Source organism: Miscanthus floridulus, chromosome 5, assembly GCF_019320115.1.
Source record: "Miscanthus floridulus cultivar M001 chromosome 5, ASM1932011v1, whole genome shotgun sequence".
In the NCBI taxonomy this organism is placed as follows: Eukaryota; Viridiplantae; Streptophyta; class Magnoliopsida; order Poales; family Poaceae; genus Miscanthus; species Miscanthus floridulus.
Genome location: NC_089584.1, coordinates 100,385,030 through 100,408,157, shown reverse-complemented (window position 1 = coordinate 100,408,157; position 23,128 = coordinate 100,385,030). Strand labels below are relative to the sequence as shown.

General features: G+C 44.1%; 1 protein-coding gene across 1 annotated transcript; it reads left to right on the top strand.

Moving 5' to 3' along the window:
• Positions 1-20,590: 20,590 nt before the first annotated feature.
• LOC136455008 (mitogen-activated protein kinase kinase kinase 18-like) lies at positions 20,591-21,760 on the top strand. The gene has a single exon (XM_066455213.1). The coding sequence runs from the start codon at positions 20,591-20,593 to the stop codon at positions 21,758-21,760; it is 1,170 nt and encodes a 389-aa protein (XP_066311310.1).
• Positions 21,761-23,128: the final 1,368 nt, after the last annotated feature.

Here is a 23,128-nt window from a genome sequence, read left to right as displayed (position 1 = left end):
CATATAACCACAATGCCGCGTACGCCAGTGCCACCCGCTACGTGTTGTCCCATGCCATCATACTACATCGCCATGCCCATGCCTTCTCTATGCCACCGCCGTGCCCGTGCCCTACACCTACGCCTCACCTACAGAAACAACGCCACCGTGCTCTTGCCCTAGCTCACGCCAGTGCCTCCCTAGCCGTATTGCATCACGTGCTAGTGCCCACATTGTCTCTCCATGGCCGATCCAGTGCTACATTGCCTCGCCAGAATCCTAACCCTAGCTGACTCGGTGGTTCCCCATGACTCATTCCTCTATTTTTTGGTTCACCGGTTCGTCAGGTAGCAAGCCCGCGTTTCCTATTTCGTATCTATTGCTTGCTTTCTTAGGGTTTCGTATCTCTAGATATATATTGAAATTATGCATATTCGATCTATTCTAACATGCAGCGAGTTGGTGTTTCTAAGGTCTTATTGGCAGTTGTCAGTCAACTCGGGGCAAAGCTCATGAGTACGGATCGAGGCCAAGCCTCGGAAGTGATAGTTGGTAGTTGATTCTTGTTAGTGTAGTTGATTCTTTTCAGCTCCATCAGATGGCTCGTGTCAAGAATGTTGGAGGTGGTCCCGATGATGAGGATCTGAGGCCCCCACCTCGCCTGCCTTCTGAGGCAAAAGGCAAGGCGACGAAGAAACTTGCAATGAAGAAGCGCAAGTATCCAGATGCTTACACAGCGAGAGCAGCCGCAGTTGCAGCCACCGTAGAGCGTGCCAAGGTAGGAGGTGCTAGGAGTGGAGTACAGATTGCAGATCAGCTTTCTCTAGCTCAGAGGGCCGTTGTCTAGGAGGTTGAGCGTCATCATGGGGGTCCAGCTAGGACAGCCATGGTAGGAGGATGGCGTGTCGCTATTGATGAGAGTCAGCCTCAGGGGGAGTCACAGCAAGAGCCATAGCCAGCAGAGCAGACTCAAGAGGGAGAGCAAGCAGAGGAGACAGAGCTGGCACCACAGCTTTGTCGCTGTAGTCGTACCCATACCCTGGTGACACTGAGGGTAGAGACACAGCAGAGGGGTTCTCATCCGCCTCCTAGACCATAGGGTCCACCTCCAGTGACTCATCTGGATTTGAGGGCTACCACGGCCAAGCAGGTGCAGCAGCTCAGGTTCGTGCAGTTTGAGGAGTGGTTTCCACCGAGGCAGGATGAGCATGCATTAGAGGACTTCTACACACCACTGTAGGAGGACTTTTATCATGCATATCTTAACAGTGGGGTTGCATTCATATCACAGAGGGTGTGCAACATTGAGTCCATTGTAGCAGCAGCTAGAGAGCATATTCGCCCTTTCCTATCTTACTTGCTAGGGCTAACAGACTTACTTGGATGGATAGGCTTATATGTTCCATCTTGGGTCCATGAGTTCTAGGCTACACTTTGGATTGACCCACAGCACAGATTTATACACTTTGCATTCAGAGGCAGAGATTACAGGCTGATGAGTTTCAGGGTCAGGGAGATACTTAGGCTTTAGGAGTAGCCCATCTGGCTACATGAGGTTTGCTATGGACAGACAGCACCTCTGAGACGCCCTCATGGTGGTATGGTGCCTCTTACAGATTTGGTTCGCCATTGCTTCACAGAGCCATTCGGCGAGGGGTCAAGCAGGACACCCAGTGACCTCACTCCTATAGCTAGAGTGCTTGATGCTATCATGAGGAGGACACTACTTCCAAGGATGGGCTATCATGAGGGCTTAGCTTGCATTCAGTTGGGGCTACTAAATGCCCTGATGCAGCAGACTGTATTTGATATTTAGGATCTCCTACTTTTAGAGATGGAGGATACTATTGCAGAGGGATCAAAGGTCACTTGCAGCTGCCATATGCTAACTATATTACATTCTTGATTCATAGAGCAGTTATAGTGAGGCCACCTGAGATGCTAGCAGAGTATAGTGGTTCTACTATAGAGTTTCTTGCATACAACATGACTCAGATGCTCCGCCATAGTGCAGTAAGGGCACCTAGCCAGCCACGCCATCGTCCAGAGGTGCTAAAGACTATAGCCTAGCAGGATGAGACTATCAGGGATATAGCAGCTACAGAGGAGGAGGAGCTTGATGCTTAGCAGGAGGGGATGGTCAAGAGTGACCCTAGTGACAGCTCAGATGATGACTACCAGGCTATCCCTCAGATGCCTCCACGACAACATGACCATGAGGCTGGTAGCTCTAGTTCAGCTCCACCTGCACCATAGATAGACCCCGCTCTCCTTGCTATACATAAGCGAATGAGGCAGGATCAAGCTCGCTAGGCTCATGAGACCACTGCTACATTTGCATAGTTTCAGACTAGGCATGATGAGTTCCAACGATAGTAGCAGGCTATACAGCAGCAGTAGGCCATGCATCAGCAGTTGCTCCTCAGATTTATGCAGCATGTTGTGATAGCTATTGGGGATCCACCACCACAGCCTTCACCCTAGATTGGCTAGCCTACCACCACTTCTATGACTCTAGCTTTATAGCCCAATGGGTGTCAGAGTCAGGGATAGACTACCACTCAGTTTGCTTCACCTACAGATGTAACACCTCTGGTGTTTTAAACCCTAAAACATGCCATGTCATCATATGCATTGCACATCATTTTGGTGTTAGTGAAAACTTTGATATGCATTCACTAAAACAAGTTTACTTTTATGTTATATGTGTTGACTTGTATGGATTGAATCAAGTTCAAAACATTTGTGTTGAATTGGATTTCCGAAAACCCAAATTTCCAGCATTTAATTTTAGCCTGGAAAACATAATTCAAAATCTAAGCACATTTTGGGGTTGAGCCTAAAAGAAAAAGTGTAGAGCTTGTCATTTTGTACAAAGTTGGTTCTTGGAGTTTTCAATGTTGTTATATAAAATTTGAAGTAATTTGAAAAGGGGTGAATTCTTTAAGTGTACCTTTTTGAATTTAAACTTGCATTTTAAAATGTTGACCGAATTAGAGTATGGTTATTAAAGAAAAGTTGTAGAACTTTGAATTTGGAACAACTTTTATTTTTGGAGATTTTTTAGTTACCATACAAATTTGGGAGTAATTTGTGATTTAAATCGAGTGGCAATTTAGTAATTACCATGAACAGTACCCGTGGGCGACACCTCACCGTCGGTGAGCTTCCGACGTCTTCCAGTCGCGCTCGTGGCCACCTTCGGCTTTGCACTGGCGTGGAGAAGCTGTTGCGTGTCATCTTCGTGTCCTTGGCCACGCTATAAAGACGAGACGCTGTCGTCGTTCTCCTCTGTTCATTCCTCTGTTTTTCCCGTCGAGCCGTTGCAGCTCCGTCGAGTTCACGCCAGAGCCGTCTCGCCCTCTCAGTCTCGGAAAAGCATGTCACCATGATCGCCATCACCTAGTGACTCCATAGCAACCACTTGCCTAGCTTCTAGTCTTTTCCTTTGCCCGGAGTAACCTGTCTTCTCCAACCCCGGCAAATCTCCGCCGAGATCAGTTCCTCCGTAGACAGGGAGTTTGGGTGGGTTTCTTGCTTCAAGCTTTTGTTGTTTCTTGATCTTCATTCTCTCATGATTCTCATGAGCTTGATCATTGATCGTTTGGTCAGCTGCTTTCCTCAGAATGGAGTTTCACCATGAGTTCACACCGTCGCCATCGTCTCCAACGTCGACGACTTAGCTCCGACTCGCCGTAGCCGTCGTTCTCGAGCGCATCAGCTTTGGGGTGAGCTACTGATCATCTCTATGCGATCTATTTAACCTCTACCATGCTGTAGCCACTGAACCGCGGTACGCTGACGAGTTTTGCTCTGCCGTGCCGCTGTGCTCGTCGATGATTGCGTTAGAGAGTGCTGTTGGCTCAATTAACTGCTCGGTTAGGTTCATTAGGAGGCACTGAGTACACCGATGACCTTTGTATCACCGGTGAAGTCATAGATCGCCGGACGTACATCGGCCATGCTCCGTTGAGCCACCATCATCGCCGGTAAGGTCGCTACTGTGACCTAAACCTTCAACATGTGCCACCGATGTGTGCGCAATGTCTTGGTGATCATGTTGGTCCGACTTCCGCTGCCAGAAACCTCACCGCTGGTGAGAAATCATGGGTCAGAGGCTAGCCATCGTGCTGCTATCACTAACGAGTGGGACCCGATGTCAGTGACCGTTTAGTTGAAAATGAATTTTTCTTTTTCAGAACTTAATGAATAGTGCTGTGATTTGTTATTTTTGTGTAGAATTAAATAGAGCTCCAAAAATTATGAAAATTTTTGTGTGGCCTCTTTGAGATGTAAACTATGTAGGAAAAATATTAAATGTTACTTTTCAGTATATTTTGAATGTGATAAAAATTGCTCAAATTAATTAATAAATGGGTTTCCATGATTTTTCTAGGCTTAAATAATTATCAAACAATTATGAAAATTGTTTTGACACTTAGTTATCATATGATGAGTCTTCACAAAAATTTTGAGCTCATTTGGAGAAAGTTGATTTATTTCATAATTATTAATTAGTTATTAATTAATAAAAACAAATAGTAAACCCTAATGACTTAGGTTTTGTTTGAATTTTTGGATTGGGTGATGACCTTGGGTCATTAGCATAAAATGATCCTTGGTACTTAAAGTAAGTGTTTGAGTTTGTGAAAAAATTTAGTTAGTTGTTTTTTTGCAACTGTACCGCGAAGGAAAGCTGTATTCAAGTTATTAACTTTTGCATCCATCATCAAGCATCATGTTTTATATCTCGCATCATATTGAACATGGCATTGTTACTATGTGTAGTGAATGAAAGTGAGAACGTGGTAGTCAACCAAGTTGTTGAGGAAGTTAATCCACCTGTTGAGGTCGGGTTTGATATCTGTGGAACATCTCCGGAACCTGACTTTCTCAACAACCAAGGCAAGCCCCGGATGCATTTAAACCTACCTTATGTTTTACAAATTTATATCGCTTTTGCTTTCAAATACTGCATTAAGTGATTAGGAGTTGAGTGGAAACCTAATTGGTGCATTACCAACCTTGTTTTTCCATATCAACCTTGTTACCCGTTTCAATCCAAGAATGTCTAATTATGCTTAGCCATGCTTAGAACGATAAAAGTCGGGTGATTACCGGTCACCTGCGAGATATAAATGGTTTCTTGGATACGACTGGTTATTTATGTGATCATGAGATATGAGCATGTGGAGTAATAAATCTAGACCGAGCGGACTCGGTGTATGAGAGCCACAAGACATGGATGTCTTGTGAGCGGGTTCTTTCTGCCTGTGTCGATTAAGAACCGTCCGTTGTTGAATTGCATGAGGTGAGACTTTGTAGTACTAGCCACATACTCCGGTAAGCCTTAACTTGGCTATTCTATTATGAGAATGGCTACTCACGCACTGGGAGTGGAGAGATGGCGAGAGTAGCGTGTACCCACGTGGCAATGGGCTGGATTGGTGGAGTACTGTATTCTCGGGTGGCACAGACCTGTTCTTGTTTTAGAGGATATGAGGGTAGGTTATGTAGGTCAGGGACCTGCATATGTCGTGTGGTTGGGAATCCCCAGCTGGGTTTTTAATCGGTTTGAATCATCGTTGCTCCTCAGTTATGGAGACTCAACTCACTGTTCATCATCGTAGTTAATAAATGAAACTTGAGGAAGTTTTGAGAGAAAGTTTGATATGAAGGTCATGATCTCAATACGGATCATGGCAGATTCATATATGATTTTGATAAGGATTAAATGTTGAAAGAAAGAATCTTTTTAAAGAGCTTTTACGCAAAAGAACCTTGTTTATTGCTAAAGCCTTACCTTGAATCCCCGAGCCTACATTCCTGAGTCTTATCTATCTTTTACTTCGGTTAAGTCTTGTTGAGTACTTTTGTACTCAGGGTTCTTTAACCCTTGTTAAGTCTGCTTGGGAGTTATGCTGCATGATGGTTGTTCAAATTGATGATGACAAGTAAATGTGTGGCCCTTGGGCAGGACACTTTCTTTGTGTGTTATGTTTATGTTACTAATGCCACTCCACTACTATGGTTTGTAATAATAATCGTACTTAGTTTGTAAGGTTTGAAATAACTGTTTTGTAGACTAAGTTATTGTAAGACTTCCGCTATTTCACTCTGATGTATATTAATGAATAAATTGTTGTAATACTGCAATGACTCTGTAATGGGATCCTGCTCAGAAAATCGTGGATGATTCGGGGTTCTCCGAGGACACCCGACAGTCTTCTTAAGTTACTGGGAACATATGCATAGTCATCAGAGGTCATTAGACAGTGACAGGTGCATGTGGGCCCTATAATTTAGGAGGTTCTGCCACGACAGAGCAGGTGTCCTAGTGGTTTGCATCGCCAGTGCTAGCCCCGTAGTTCACACCTTTTCAGATGGGTTTAACATCGGCTCAGACTTCCTCGCTGCTTGTGGTAGATACTACAGTCTCTAGGAGCCTTGGTGCTACCTTCAGTGAGTTGATAGGGCAGCCTACTCCACCATATTTACATGTCCTAGGTCCTTCCAGAGTTGCACCTATTACCAGGACTACAGAGACGCTCCCTTCTTTAGTTGCATCATCAGAGCCACATGCTATAGTCATACCTACAGAGTCTCAGGCTGCTCTAGTCCCTGATCCAACCTAGACCGCTTCAGCGTCGCTTCTAGCTATAGAGGGTCAGACAACTCAGAGCTCAGGATCAGATGATGACGGCACACAATTCTAGCTCGCTCCTCGTACCGCTGCAGCCCGCTGACCGACCCTTAGGTTTTGGTGTTTGATGCCAAAGGGGGAGAGGGATCGAGTATGTTAGTCTTAGGGGGAGCGACATATCTAGGGGGAGCTTAGCTTCATCAAGGTGATCTTTCCACCGCTACACCAACACAAATCTTGGGAAAGATCAATGCTCATGAGATGTACATGCACATCACACCACAAGATGGCTCATCCTCTACTAAGAAGAAAGACAAGGACTTAGCATTCAAAGCTAGCCAAGAGAAGGGCAAAGCAAGGCTTGAGTATGAGAGCTCAAGTGATGATGAAATTGATGATGCAAGTCTTGCTCTCATGGTGAGAAGAACCACCAAGATGCTAAAGAAGCTTAACAAGAGTGGCATCAAGTTTGATGGCAAGAAAAAGAAGTTCTTCACTAGCTCTAGAAGGAAGCCAATCTCGGAGATGGATTGCTACAATTGTGGAGAACTTGGTCATCTAGCACACCAATGCACAAAGCCCAAGAAAGATAAGTACAAGAACAAGTACAAGGGAAAGAAAGATGACTCAAGTAATGAAGAAGAAGATGAGAAGAAGAAAAATAAGCCATACAAGAAGGACTTCCACAAGAAAAAGAAGAATGGCAAGGCATATATCATCGGTGATTGGCTCACGGACATTGATTCATCAAGTTGCTCATTCGATGATGATAGTGATAATGAGAAGGTGGCCGCCATTATGATTGACTCTTCATCATCTTCACCGACACCACCGCCATCATCCTCTACACACCTATGCCTTATGGCCAAAGGTGAACGCAAGGTATCAAATGATGATGATAGTAGTGGTGATGATCATGCTAACAATGATGATAGCGATAGTGATGATGATGAATATGAATCACCTTCTTATGATGATCTTGTTAAATTGCTAAATCAACATACTAAGATCATTAGAAAGACTAGAGCTAAGAATGATAAGCTAGAAGTTAAGAATGATTCTCTTTTAGCCAAATGTGATATAGCCAAAAAGGCTAGTGTTGAGCTTAGAGAAGCAAATGATGCTATGTCATCCAAACTCAAGGAGCTCAAATCTTCTAAGAAATAGCTTAAAGATAAACATGATAAACTTGAGAGGATACACAATGAGCTCATCACTAGCCATAATATGCTAAAAGAAGAATATACCAATCTTAAGATTAATCATGATAATCTTGTTATTGCTCAAGAATTTCTATCCAATGAACCACATGATGCTACTAACGATGTTGTTAAGATTGATATAGCTACATCATGTGATGATTTGATCATTGAGAGCATTGAGCAAAGTTATAGTAGCAAGGGCAAGCAAGTGGTTGAGACCGATAATTATGATGAGTATGTCAAGCTCAAGAATGATAATGAAAAGATCAATAAAGATCTTGAAGAGCTTAAAACCACCAACACTATAGTGCTGGAAACTCTTGATCATGATGGTGATTTGATTCTTGGGAATGAGAAGCTCAAATAAGAGAACAAGAAGCTCAAGGAAGAGAAAAATAATGATGCACTCAAGGAAGAGAACAAGAAGCGTCCAGTCAACATGACCAGAGCGTCCGGTCACCCCGCAGAGGCACATAACGGTTCGTTTTAAACATGGATGTATAAATACTTCCTCCATTCGTGTGAGGGGCACTTTTGCTCATTCCAACAGCTGAGAAACACCCTTGAGAGTGCTAAGAAGAGCAAGGTCCTTGTGAGGTGATTGAGATTTGAGAATCCAAAAGAGAGCCCTCATTAGTGAAAGCAAGAGTAGCAAAGTGTGCATCCACCCTTCTCATTAGGCTTGTCGTGGTCAAGTGAGAGTTCGTGCTTGTTACTCTTGGTGATCACCATCACCTAGATGGCTTGGTAGTGATTGGGAGCTTGGTGATCATCTGACGGAGCTTGTGGATGACCCAACTCAAGTTGTGGGTGGTTCTGGGTGATTCACCACGACGGAGTGTCAAAGAATCAACCCGTAGAGAGCACTTGATCCTTGCGCGGATCAAGGGGGAGCTACACCCTTGCACGGGTGCTCCAATGAGGACTAGTGGAGAGTGGCAACTCTTCAATACCTCGGCAAACCATCGCCGTGTTCCTCCTTCTCTCTTTACTTTGAGCATTTACTTTGAGCAATTCAATTCTTGTCTTTACAATCATAAAATTGTCATGCTAGAGTAGGAATAGAACTTAGGTTGCAAGACTTTTTGTGCGGTAGAACATTAGAAACACTTTCTAGGCACAAAGGGTGAAGTTGGGCTAACCGTAGAGTTTAATTATTGAAAGAAATTTAGAATTAGCCCAATTCACCCCCCCCCTCTTAGGCATCTTGATCCTTTTAAACCCAATGACTTTCACCGGTCTTGTAGTTCACCTACACACACAAGAGATCAAGCTTGTTGTTTAGGGACCCAAACTTAATGAGGGCCCTTGACTTTCTCAACTAGTGACTTAGCAACCCAAATTTGCTTAGGCCTATTCTTATTGGGTGGACCTAAGAACATGACTTTCATCTTTCTACTAGAATCTTTTCTATGCATGTAGTGAGCATTGAAGGCAAAGGGTCTAGCATGCTTGGGCAAGGGTTGTGGTGGTGGAGTTTCTCACTCATGAGCAAAGTGACCTTCTTGTCCACACTCAAAGCATCTCTTTGGCTTAGGCTTTGACTTGTATTGTTGTTGATGTTGAGCTTGAGCTTTCTTCTCTTGATTTTCCAAGAACCCAATACCATTTCTATCCATCTTCATCACAGTGTTCATAAGTAGCTCACTTTGGAGATATTGGCCTCTTGTGAACTTGCTCAAACCGGTCCTGAGATGTTCTTTCTCCAACTTGAGTTTCTTGTTTTCTTCTCTATGTTCATCATGATTCTTCTCCATCTTGAGTCTCTTTTTCTATTCTCTAAGCATTGCATTCTCAAGAGCCATACCATGATCATTGTCAAGATTCTCGATCACAATTGTGTTTGTGGTCGATAGTTTTTCAAGATCCTTCTTGAGCTTTTCATTTTCATTCTTGAGCTTGACATAATCATCATAGTTGTCAGACTCAACCACCTTCTTGCCTTTGCTACTAGAACCTTGCTCAATGCTCTCAACAATCAAGTCATCACATGATGTAGCTATATCAATCTTAACAACATTGTTAGTATCATCATGCGGCTCATTTGACAATAATTCATGAGAAAGAACAAGATTGTCATGGTTAATCTTGAGATTTGTGTACTCTTCTTTTAGCAAGTTGTAACTAGTGGTGAGCTCATTGTGTATCTCCTCAAGTTTATCATGTTTTTCTCTAAGCTCCCTTTTAGAGGTTTTGAGCTCCTTGAGTTTGGATGACATATTTTTATTTTCTTCTCTAAGCTCATCACTAGTTTTTCGGCTATGTCATACTTTGCTAAGAGTGAGTCATTTATAAGTTCTAGCTTCTCATATTTTGCTCTTGTCTTTCTAATGATTTTAGTGTATTGGTTTAGCAATTTCATAAGATCATCATAAGAAGGTGACTCAAATTGTTCATCACTATCACTACCATTCTCATCATCACTAGCATTATCATCACCACTACTATCATCATCATTTTGTACCTTTCATTCACCCTTGGCCATGAGGCATAGATGTGTAGAGGATGACGAGGGCGGTGTTGGTGGAGATAGTGTGGAACCAATCACAAGGGCGGCCACCTTCTCCTTCTCATTTTCACTTTCATCATCGGATGAGCCACTTGATGATTCGATATCCATGAGCCAATCACCAACAATATAGGCCTTGCCATTCTTCTTCTTCTTGTGAAATTCCTTTTTCTAGCCATCCTTCTTTTTGTATGGCTTGTTCTTCTTCTCATCATCATCATCGCTTGAGTCATCTTTCTTGCCCTTGTACTTCTTCTTGTACTTGTCTTTCTTGGGTTTGGGGCATTGATGATCTAGATGACCAAGATCTCCAAAATTGTAGCAATCCATTTTGGATATAGGCTTCCTTCTACTACTAGTGAAAAATTTATTCTTCTTGCCATCAAACTTGATACCATTCTTGTTTAGCTTCTTGAGCATCTTGGCGGTTCTTCTCACCATGAGAGCAAGGCTTACATCATCAATCTCATCATCACTTGAGCTATCAACATCAAGTTTTGCTTTGCCCCTCTTCTCTTGGCTAGCCTTGAATGCCAAATCTTTCTTCTTGGTGGAAGAAGAGCCATCTTGTGGAGTGATGTGCATGTACATCTCATGTGCATTGATCTTCCCCAATATTTGAGTTGGCATAGCAGTGGAAAGATCACCTTGATGAAACACCGTCACAATATACCCATACTTGTCAATGGGGAGGACACTCAAGATCTTTCTCACAACATCGGATGGTTGTATTTGAGTGAGTCCAAGCCCATTGACCTCCTCTATAAGAACATTCAATCGTGAATTAGAACTTTCACTAGGAAGCATTTCAAATGAGTTAAGCTTCTTCATCATAAGGTGATAGTGTTCCTCACGCTCACTCTTGGTTTCCTCATGAAGCGCACAAATGTCCGACCATAGTGAATGGGCATCTTTGTGGTTCCGCACATGGTTAAAGACATCCTTGCAAAGGCCTCTAAAAAGGGTGTTTCTAGCATTTGCATTTCACTTCTCATAGTGAACCTCATCACCTTGAAGGTTGGTGGGATCCTTAGGTTTTGGGAAGCCTTGTGAGGCAGGTCTAAGCACTCCAACATCTAAAGCCTCTAGATGTGCCTCCATACGATTTTTTCAATAAGGAAAATTATCTCCCTCAAAGACAGGAGGGGGTCCATCCCTGTGGGACATCTTGCTCTAGGCAGTTATGCCTAATTTAAGGAGCACGAGGCTCTAATACAAATTGAAAGGATCAAGAAGCCCAAGAGAGGGGGTGAATTGGGATAATTCTAAATTTCTTTCAATAATTGAGCCCTACACAGCCCATTTCACCCCCTTGTGCCTAGAAGTGTTTCTATTGTTCTACCACACAAAAGTTTTGCATAGGTTCCAATCTTACTCTAGCATGGCAATTCTAAGAATATAAAGATATAAATTGAATTGCTCAAATGTAAATGCTCAAAGTAAAGAGAAGGAGAGGAACGCGGCGATGTTTTCCGAGGTATCAGAGAGTTGTCACTCCCCACTAGTCCTTGTTGGAGCACCCGCGTAAGGGTGTAGCTCTCCCTTGATCCTCACAAGGATCAAGAGCTCTCTACAGGCCGATTCTTTGACACTTCGTCGTGGTAAATCACCCATAACTGCTCACACCATGACTTAGGTCATCCACAAGCTCCGCCGGATGATCACTAAGTTTCCAATCACCACCGAGCCATCTAGGTGATGGCGATCACCAAGAGTAACAAGCATAAACTCTCACTTCACCAAGACAAACCTAATGAGAAACGTGGATGCATACTTGCTACTCCCTATGCACTAATGAGGTCCTTAATCTTGGATTATCAAATATCAATCACCCCACTAGGCTCTTGCTCTCCCTTGCACTCCAAAGGTGTTCCTTAGCTGAACAAATGGGCAAGAGAGCTAAGTTGGACGAGTAGGAGAAGTATATATACTCCCCACTTTAAAACATAATAGTTATTGTCCAACTCAGTAGTTTTCAGGGTGACTGGATGCACCGGTCGAAGTGACCGAACGCGTCTAGTCAGTAGCCAATGGCTACATGGCATAAGCCTATCAAGGAAGGCTGTTAGAGTGACCTGACACTGGTTAGCGTCCGATCAACATCCACCAGATGCGTCTAGTCAGGAATTTTGTTCTTTGGACCCTCTCTAATGTTGACCTGATGCTACAAACTCAGCGTCCAGTCATTTACTGTTCAGCGTCTGGTCCTCCCTAATAGCGAGGCCCTGCTGCTACAGATATGACTAGAGGCGCGTTCGGTTCCAATCACTGTGCAGCGTCCGGTCGCTCCTCGGCTTCAGCTGTGCGCGCTGATCATTGACCGAACGCAGCACCTGTGAGTCCGATCATCACTAAAACAACATTCGGTCAACATTTGACCCTACATTCAAACTCCTTTGTGAATGAGATTTAAATCAATTGATCTTTGGGCTATTCTTGAGCTACATAATGCTAAGTTGGACAAGTGTGCACCACACCTAACCCATTAGACTCACCTAGGTTAAGCTACTAGTTCATACCCCCTTAATAGTACGATCAAATGAAAACAAAGTCCTAAACTACTCTAAGTGTCTCTCCAACACCAAACGACACTTAGAACTAGTCCGTCCTTAACCTTGTCATCCATCCTTTGGAAGCCGAAATGATTTCCATTGATAGGGGCATGAAAACCATAATTGCCCAAATAATCATCATTACCATGACCTAACTCAAGTTGCCTATGCAAAACACATGCTAGTCACAGTAATCTCGTGTCTTCATTAATCACCAAAACCCAACTAGAGGCCTAGATGCTTTAACACTGGATGAAACATGATGAGTGGTTGGATCAAGATCAAGATCAACATGCACAATATTAGCATCATCTTCAATGGGATTTACTTCACCAATTACAAGCTTCTTGATGGCTTTATGTGGAGCTTCTTTATTACCTACAATCTCAATATTGACTTGCTCCTTTTGAGAGCCGTCGGTTTCATCAAAAGTTACGTCTACCGCAATTTCAATCAAACCGGTGGTTTTATTGAAAACACGATATCCATGTTCATTAGTACCATAACAAAGCATGAAACCTTCATCAATGTTTGGTGCAAACTTTAAGCTTTTGGATTTCTTGTTAAGTATGAAACACTTGGATCCAAAAACTATAAAGTAGTGCACCTTAGGTTTTTTTACCGGTTAGAAGTTCGTAGGCGGTCTTATCCCTTTTCTTGTGAAGATATAAGCAGTTGATAGCATGACATGTCATGCTAACCGCTTCCACCCAATAGTTGGTTGGAGTCTTGTATTCATCCAACATTGCTCTTGTGGCTTCAATGAGAGTTTGGTTCTTTCTCTCCACGACACTATTTTGTTGTGGAGTGTATGGAACCGAGAACTCATGCTTGATTCCTTCTTCATCAAGGAACTCTTTAATGTTGGTGTTCTCGAACTCTATCCCATTGTTACTTCTAACTCTCTTGATCTTGACATCAAACCCATTTTAGGCTCTTTTTGCAAACTTCTTGAAGATGCCATGTACTTCACTCTTGTCACGCAAAAAGAATACCCAAGTGAAACATGAATAATCATCAACAATTATGAAACCATATTTGTTACCACCAAGTCTTATATAAGCAACGGGTCCAAATATGTCCATGTGAAGCAATTCCAATGGCCTTTCGGTTGTCACAACATTCTTGATGGGATGTTTAGCTCTAACTTGCTTTCTCGCTTAGCTTGTGCTACAAATCCTATCTTTCTCAAAAGAAACATTTGTTAGTACAAGGATGTGTTCGTCTTTTTGAAGTTTGGCCAAGTTTCTCATCCTAACATGGGCAAGTCGGCGATGCCATAACCAACCCATGATAGATTTTGCCATTAAACAAGTCTCGAGACTTACTCTATTTGATGTGAAATCAACTAGATAGAGTTTCCCTTTTAAATGACCCATAAATGCAATAGAGGAATCCTCCATTCTATAAACTTCCACACCCTTATCCATAAAGAGACAATTGTAGACCATCTCACAAAGTTGCGAAACAAACAATAAATTGTATCTCAACGAATTCATAAGTAAAACATTGGAAATAGAATTATCATTTGAGATAGCAATTTTACCCAAACCGAGAACTTCTCCTTTTCCATTGTCACCAAATATAATCTTCCCACTTTGGTCATGACTAGGTTGGATTGATGTGAACATGTCTTTCTCTCCGGTCATATGATTGGTGCAACCACTATCCACCACCCAACTTGTTCCACCGGAGGAATATTTCTACAAAGACAAATCAAGCTTTTGTTTTAGGTACCCAAACAGATTTGGGCCCTAGGGGGTTAGTCATATAAAACTTGGGCACCCAAACACTCCTCATAATCTCCTTCCTATTTTGGGTACCAACATACTTAACTACAATTTTGCCATCCTTGCCCCAATAACACATATAGTCACTAGCATAGCACCGTGGAAGTGGTGCTTGTGGCTTTGGGGCCTCAAATTGCTTTGTCTTGATTGTCTTATCACTTGTAGGTTGGATCTTGGGAATGTAGACCTTGTTGTTGGCCTTGCATATAAGCTCATCAAGAGCAACGCCCTTGTTGAACTTTACACAAGGCACACCATTGATCATGTTCCTTCCATTGGCATTTCCATCATACCTATTGTAGGCAATGCCTTCCTTGATTGATGGGTGCCTTGATGACTTGTATAGTCTTGTTGGATTGCTCTTGACACATGCACCCATTCTTCAAGATCATCTTCAACCTATGAATCTCCTTGTCTTTCTTCTCTAGCTCAACAAGGTTAGTTGCATATGCATTTACATCAATTTTATAGCATCTTTTACAACCATTACTAGTGGAGACATTAGAGTCTTTAGTTCCCTTAGGAGAAGTTGAAGTGCTAGCCCAAAGAGTACTACAGTTTAACTCAAGATTTTGGTATTTTTCTTCCAAGCTTGTGAGCCTTTCTTGAGCTATACTCTTCTCATTCTTGAGGCTAACCATTAGATCATTAACCGAGGTATGTTCCTTAATCATTTTTCCAATTGAGTCATTGGCTAAAGACCAATTCAATGATTAAATTTTCAACCTTCATCTTTTCCTCGGCGATAGATGCTTCAAGAGCAAGGTTCTTGTCTCTCTCTTAAGTGATTATGTCTCCTTGCATCTCCAAGCATCTATCCCTCTTCTCTAATTTCTTCATTAGTGTTTTTATTTTAATGTAGGTCTTTTTACCAAATTTCTTTATCATGGTTGCTTCAAATTCTTCTATATTCTCATCACAACTATCATGCTCATCACTAGAGGGATTGGATGAGACATGTACCTTCTCCCCCTTATCCATGAGGCAAGTTGGAGTGTAGTAGTCGTTGTCGATGAGGTTGGAGAAGAGCCTTGGTGATGAAGATAAGTTGGGGAAGAGTTTTGGTGGTGAAGTCGAGTCTAGAAAGATTATGGTCGGTGACAAAGAGTGGTGGATGGCGATGTTTGTGGCTCCCTTCTTCTTCTTCTCATCATCACTTGAGTCACTATCATTTGACTCCCACTCTTCACCAAGATGAGCTTCACCTCTCTTTTTGCCTTTATTCTTCTTGTCTTCATCCTTGTCGTGCTTGTGCTTCTTCTTCTCATTAGGACAATCGGCTATGAAGTGACCGGTTTGGCCTCAACTATAACAAAACCTCTTCTTGTTCCTTCTCTTCCCATCACCGTAAGTCTTCTGGTTGCTCTTCTTCATTATAAACTTTCTAAAGTTTCTAATGATGAGTGCAACTTCTTCATCGGACTCTTCTTCACTTGAGGAATCAACCTTCACTTTCTTCTTCTTCTCTTGACTAGAAGATTTGCCTTCATGAGCTTGAGTTGCCTTTAGGGCTGCATTCTTGTTGTATCCCATTGCATTAGTATTTTGATTGTGAGCATTGATTGCATCTTCATCTAGACACTCATGATGCTTGAGCTTTGAAAGAACTTCTTGGGGTGTCATCTCATCATAACTAGGCCTTTCCATGATCACGGATGCTAGCATATTGTTCTTGGCTCTTTAGGTTCTCAACATCTTTTTAGCAACCTTGTTGTCATCCCATTCGGTGCTTCCAAGAGCTCTTATGCGGTTGACCAATGCCATAAGCCTATCAAACATGGATTGTGTTGTTTCATTTTGCAAGAACACAAATCTTTCTAATTCACCATGAAGTAACTCAATGTTGCCTTTTCTCACACTCTTATCTCCTTCAAATGATACTTTCAAAGTATCCCAAATTTGCTTTGCACTTTCCATTCCATTTACCTTTCTAAACTCATCCGGACTTAGGCTTGACATAAGCAATGCTACGGTTTGTGCATTTTGATGGAGATTGTGCACTTTTTCTGGAGTTATCTCTCTATCTTCATCTATAGGAATCATCACACCAACATCTACAACTTCTCAAAGTCTTGCAGTAATGAGATACATCTTCATCTTGTAGGACCAATTAGTGTATCTTGTTCTATCAAAGTGAGGTGGCTTACCAATGTTGACAGAAGGGGTATGTAGAGGTGAACCTTTGGTGAGTTGTCCATAGTTGAAGTTCATGTTTGAATATATTCCCTTTCCATGAGCATGCTCATCGGCTCCAATATCACAGACGACATCTTTGTTTGCTTCATTCTTGCCACTTGTTGCATTATTCTTGCCACTTATTGCATCATCAACCTTCTTGCTCAATTCTTCCTTCATCTTGCTCATCTCATCTTGCATCTTTTTCATTTCATCTTGGAAGAACTTGACTTGAGCAGCCATCAACTCTTTAGCTATCTTCTTGGTCATCTCGGTGGCGTCGGCTTGCATCTTGTTGGTCTCCGATATTGTTTCTTCTCACGTGGTGAAGCGCTAAAAGAAGACCTTACTCCGATACCAATTGAAAGGATCTAAACAATCCCTAGAGAGGGGGTGAATAGACGTATCTAAAAATTTCTGCATAATCTCAAAGTCAAATGTCAGAGACAGTCGGAAGTCCCGACAGTTTGGGCTAGAACTTCCGATAACCGGAAGTTCCGACGCAAACAGCCGAGAGTTCCAAGCACCTACGAGAATAGCACTACAAGTGCTAAAATGAATTTTGAGTGAAAGATATCTTACAATCCCACTCCCTAGTGGTAAGATAAAGTGTTGGGGTTGCTCCTTTGATGCCATAAGGTCACCACTTCGTAGATCGAGTCCAAACCCTAAGAGGAGAGATTGGGGAGAAAGACAAACCAAGCAATAACAAATATGATAGCATAAATCACAACAACAACAAGCACGCGGGACATAAGAATTTATCCTGAGGTTCGGCAACCCCACAAAGGAGCTCCTACGTCCTCGTTGTTGAGGTGACCACAAAGGTCTGAAGTCTCTTCCACCTCCTTGCCTCTCTCAAAGTAACCACAAAGGTTACTTGAGCTTTCCACTAAGAAATCAAGGGTAATACAAACCTCCCGAGAAGGGTTCCAAGAACCCAAGAGTAATAGACGCAAATCCAACCGGCTTGACGAAGAAATCAAGTGCTTAAGCTTGACAAATTGATTCTCACTCAATCTACTCTCCTTTCAATCAAAACCCTAGGGGAATCGAAGATTGGAGGAAAGAGGAGAGGGGAGGGGGGCCTTGAATGCTTGGGAGCTGTTTTAGACGAAGGTTGGTGAGCAACGAATGAGTGGTTTTAGTTAGAAGAGAGGAGAGAGCTATTTATATTCAAAGGCAAATCCAACCGTTTAGATCTGAGTTAGAAGTTCCGACACATATCGTCGGAACTTTTGGCTCAACGCAAAAACACTGTTCATGTAGATAGTCCACTAGGCTTGCTCGCATATCGTCGGAACTCCCGGCTTTAGCCGGGACTTCCGACAGCCGAGACTTTCAGCTTTTGTCGGGACTCCCGATAGACATAGCGAGCTAGGCAACTAAGTCCCAAAGCATCGGGACTTCTGGCACCCGGAACCCCTGACTCCCATCGGGACTTCTGACGGCCGAACGTGTGCAGGTGGGCTATAGCTAAGTCGGCAAGCGCCGGGACTTCCGGCACCAAACATCGGGACTTCCGATAGTCAGAACTCCCGGTGACTTCTGACTATCAAAAGTCCACAAACTATGTCCAAGTGTTCATGAGGTGACTTTGTGTCTCTCTTTTGATTTTATTTTTAAGCTACTCTATCTTCCTCAGACCACCTAAACTTGCATCCCTCTTTATAGTACGGCATACCTAAACCCAAAACAAAACACAAAAGCTTTGGAGAGCGCTTTGGATTTGTCCGTTTTTTGCACTTGAAGAATTGAGGGATACCATTTCATCTTAGATCAACACTTTTAAAGCTTTCAAGGGAGTAAAGCTGCAATATATCTCATTAAGATCTCATTAGTCCCTAATTTGGATGTCATCAATACACCAAAACCCACATAGAAGGCAAATGCACTTTCAACATCGGACGCTAATTTGAAGGTAATGACTAGCTCCGACAGGTGACGTCTCTGTAGACGTTATAGTCACACCGGACGATATGGTTTCGTCCGATGTCTGGCAGCGTAGTGTCCGGTGCTCATGGTTTCTGTAGAAACGAGTTCCAACAGCTAGTTTATTTGGATAGGGTATTTATACCCACTTAACTCGTCCAAAGAAGCACTCTTGATCATTTGTTCAGCTGAGGCATCCATTTGGAGTTCAAGGGAGAGTAAGTGCGTAGTGGGGTGTTTGAGATTTGTTAATCCAAGATCAAGGACCTCATTACTACATAGAGAGTAGCAAGTGCACGCCCACCTTTCTCATTAGCCTTGTCATGGTCAAGTGAAAGTTTGTGCTTGTTATTCTTGGTGATCGGCATCACCTAGACGGCTTGGTGGTGATTGGGAGCTTGGATATCATCTGGTGGAGCTTGTGGATGACCCAACTCATCTTATGAGCGGTTGTGGGTGATTCACTGCGTCGGAGTGATAAAGAATCAGCCTATAGAGAGCACTCAGTCTTTGCACGGATCAAGGGGGAGCTACAAGCTTACGCGGGTGCTCCAACGAGGACTAGTGGGGAGTGCTGACTCTGCTATACCTCGGAAAAACATCGTCCTGTTCCTTTCCCTCCCTTTACCTTTGAGCATTTACGTTTGAGCAATTACTTTCATTATTTACATTCGTAGTATTGCCTATGCTACAGTAGAATTGAAACATATGGTGCAAAATTTTGTGCGGTAGAATAGAAAATTCACATTTAGGCATAAGGGGTGAAATGGGCTAAGCGGTAGGACTTAATTATTGACGATAAATTTTAGATTAGCCCAATTTACCCCTATCTTGGGCATCTTGATTCTTTCAACTTCACTTCCGGATTACTAATCTCTATCTTTATACCTAAATGACTGTAACATCATCATCTACTCGATGATACCAAGTCTTGATTCCTACTCACCCGCCCGGGTCTGAACTCTGATACCAATCATCTTCTACTCAGAGCTCATGTATCTGTGTCGTACCCGGTTTCGATACGAAGACCGGATCCACGTGTCTTTGTCCTAAACGAAGTCCTTAGAGCTCACATGTCCATGTCCGATAAATGAGGTTCAGTCTATAAATTATGACCTCGGTGTAACACGCACGAGCATATTCTGGTACAACTATAACACAAGATTAATATAAATCAATAATTTTGTCACCAACATCCGCATAATTTTGTCAACAATATCGGATGAGAGAAAATGTGGCTGCGTGTTTTAACTTTGTTTAATTTGTAAGGTTATAACTTATAAGCAAATTTGTCCAAAGATTCTTTTGAAAATTTTCAGCTATAATAAGAATGGAAAAGCATGGAGACTGGAGAGGGTGAATAACGTGAGCATTTGGGCTCACGCTGCCCATAACGGGAGGGGGTGCGCGAATTAGCAATCAGCTCCCGGCCCCTGCGGCTGCGGCGGCCGACGAGCAATACCCGTCAGAAGCAATAGGCAGCAGGAGAAACGCCGGAAAAGTGCGGCAAAAGCACCACCAGAACCGGGCGCCTACAAGCTCGTTACGCCTTCCGCCGGCCGAAGGCTTTCAGGCAGCCGCGCACGGGACGCACGCCGCCGATATCCTAATTTCTTCTTCTTCCCGGGAGTCCGGGACTCGCTTCTCGGCATCCATCCGCAGGTGTTCCATGTGCCCCTCCGGGTGGCCCGTATAAATAAACCACCCCCCACCCTGTCGTCACTCCAAAGGAAGGCAGGCGCAAGCTCCAAACGCAAAGCTTTCACACGCCATTTTCCGATCCTCCCGAACTTCACAACGGAAAAAACATGGATGCCTCCGCGGCGAAGCAGCTCAGGCGAGTCCGCACGCTCGGGCACGGCGCGTCAGGCGCCGTCGTGTGGCTGGCCTCCGACGGCGCCTCGGGGCAGCTCTTGGCGGTCAAGTCCGCGGGCGCCGGCGGGGAGGCGCAGCTGCGGCGCGAGGAGCGGGTGCTGGATAATCTCCGCTCTCCGCACATCGTGCCCTGCCTCGGCTCCCGCGCCGCCGCGGGCGGGGGATACCAGCTGTTCCTCGAGTTCGCGCCCGGCGGGTCGCTGGCCGACAGGGTCGCCCAGAGCGCGGGGGGCCGCCTCGCGCAGCCTGCGGTCCAGGCGTACACGCGAGACATCGCGCGGGGGCTCGCGTACCTCCACGGCCGGTCGCTGGTGCACGGGGACGTCAAGGCCCGGAACGTGGTGATCGGCGGAGACGGCCGCGCCAGGCTCACCGACTTCGGCTGCGCGAGGTCTGTCCAGCACCAGCAGCCGTCCCCGTCGCGGCCAATCGGCGGGACCCCGGCGTTCATGGCGCCGGAGGTGGCGCGTGGGGAGGAGCAGGGGCCGGCGGCCGACGTGTGGGCGGTCGCCTGCACCGTCATCGAAATGGCCACCGGCCGCGCGCCGTGGAGCGACGTGGACGACGTCTTTGCCGCCGTTCGCAAGATCGGCTACACTGACGAGGTCCCGGAGCTGCCCGCGTGGCTGCCAGCGCAGGCCAAGGACTTCTTGAGCATGTGCCTGGAGAGAGACCCCCGCAAGCGGCCCACCGCATCGCAGCTGCTGGAGCTCCCGTTCCTCGCGTCCGCCTCATGCGACGATGGCAATGGCAATGCCGATCCGACCAAGCATGACTGGGCGTCCCCTAACAGCACGCTCAATACGGCATTCTGGGAGTCCGACGACGAGGACGAGGAGACCTCTGAGCGAGCGTCCGAAAGGATCAGCTCTTTGGCGAGCCTCTGCTCGGGCTTGCCCGACTGGGATTTCGGGGAAGGCTGGATCCAAGTGTGGGGCGACTGCTCCCGGGTCTCCGAGGCACCGGCCGACACGGTGACGGCCGGCGCTGGTTTTGCCCTAGGCCTAGGGAATGAAGCGTTGGATGCCGCCGTGGTTGATGATCTCCACGTCGCCATCGTGGAAGGCGCCAGTAGATTTGCCTACATGCAGTGTAGGAGTTAGAGATGATTCCATCAAATGCCAGAGTCATTCGCCTGTCCACGCAGGAGGCAATGTAGGAGTTTTCGACGATTTTGTCAAGTGCCAGAGACATCCCAGCGCAGGGGTAGGCAACAATGTAGGAATTAGGAGATGGTTTTGCTAAGTGCAAGAGACATCCTAGGATAAGCACAGGCAGAAAATGTAGGAATTGCTGCTGATTTTGTGGAGCGGCAGGGACATTTTAGGGTTATTGTAGGCAGCAATGTAGAGTATTTGCGCCCGGTTGAAAGTCACCGGGGCGAAACTGGGGAACTCGATTGTCCTTGTAATCGAGAAGTAGAAGATAAATTTGATTTCGTGCCAATTTGGGCACTTTCATGACATTTTGCGTCGACGTTGCTTTGACGTTCACCTGAGTCATCTATCTCTTCTCTACAACTAAAACATACTGGATTGTCAACATCTACCCGGTAGGACCAAAACACTCATGCGATCCATATCCGACAGGACAAATAATCACCGTATCTCATGCGATCCATATCCGGCTAAGGCAAATAATCACCTGCATCTCAGGGAAGACAAGTAAATAAAATGGAATAAAACTCACGGAATCACCGGTAGGCAAATAATCACCGCATGGAGACACTGGAAGGCAAGTAAATAAAATGAAATATCACCACGCAATGATCATGATCGTGATCCAAATCTCGTTCGTCGTCCTTCGCGTTGCGTGTTGACAACAAATATTTTTTTTCCCAAAAACTGAATTATTGCCATGCCTCATGCAGGCTAGGATATTGTAAGTCCGAGTATACATGTTTTGGCAAGGACAGAGCATTGATAAATTCAATTTGATGCCTAGCAATAAATTTTCAGCCTTTGATGACAACTGATGTTTGTCGTAACTTTCAGATAAAAAGTTCCAAGCCTAGCTTTTATTTCAGATTTATTACGATAATCAATGTGTTTCTAGATATTATCATGGTATAATACATGTGAAAAATTGAATTGATATATTCTTGATTTTGACTTGGCTAACAAACATCTCATTTAATTTATGTTGCACCCGTTGCAACGCACGAGCACTCATCTATGTAAATATAATACAGAGCGCTCAATCTAGATGCTAATTGACGGACAAATGTAGTAGTAGCAGATAGCACAATCCTTGACCTATCTTGTTGGAATCGAATATGGGAATTGATAGATTTAGGTTGGATGGTTTATGTTCATCTTCTACCTTGAGAATTAAGAATCATCTTATACAATTAAGAATTAACCTTCCTATTATTTTCTCCATCTCTTTTGTTCTTTCTATTATGCCTACAAAACGTCTAGTTCTATGCTTACAGTACACCTTCTAATTAGCTAGTTAAATGTAATTAGTGT

Excerpts from the sequence above, each read along its gene's own strand:
- LOC136455008 (XM_066455213.1), top strand. The coding sequence starts at position 20,591 with ATGGATGCCTCCGCGGCGAAGCAGCTCAGGCGAGTCCGCACGCTCGGG.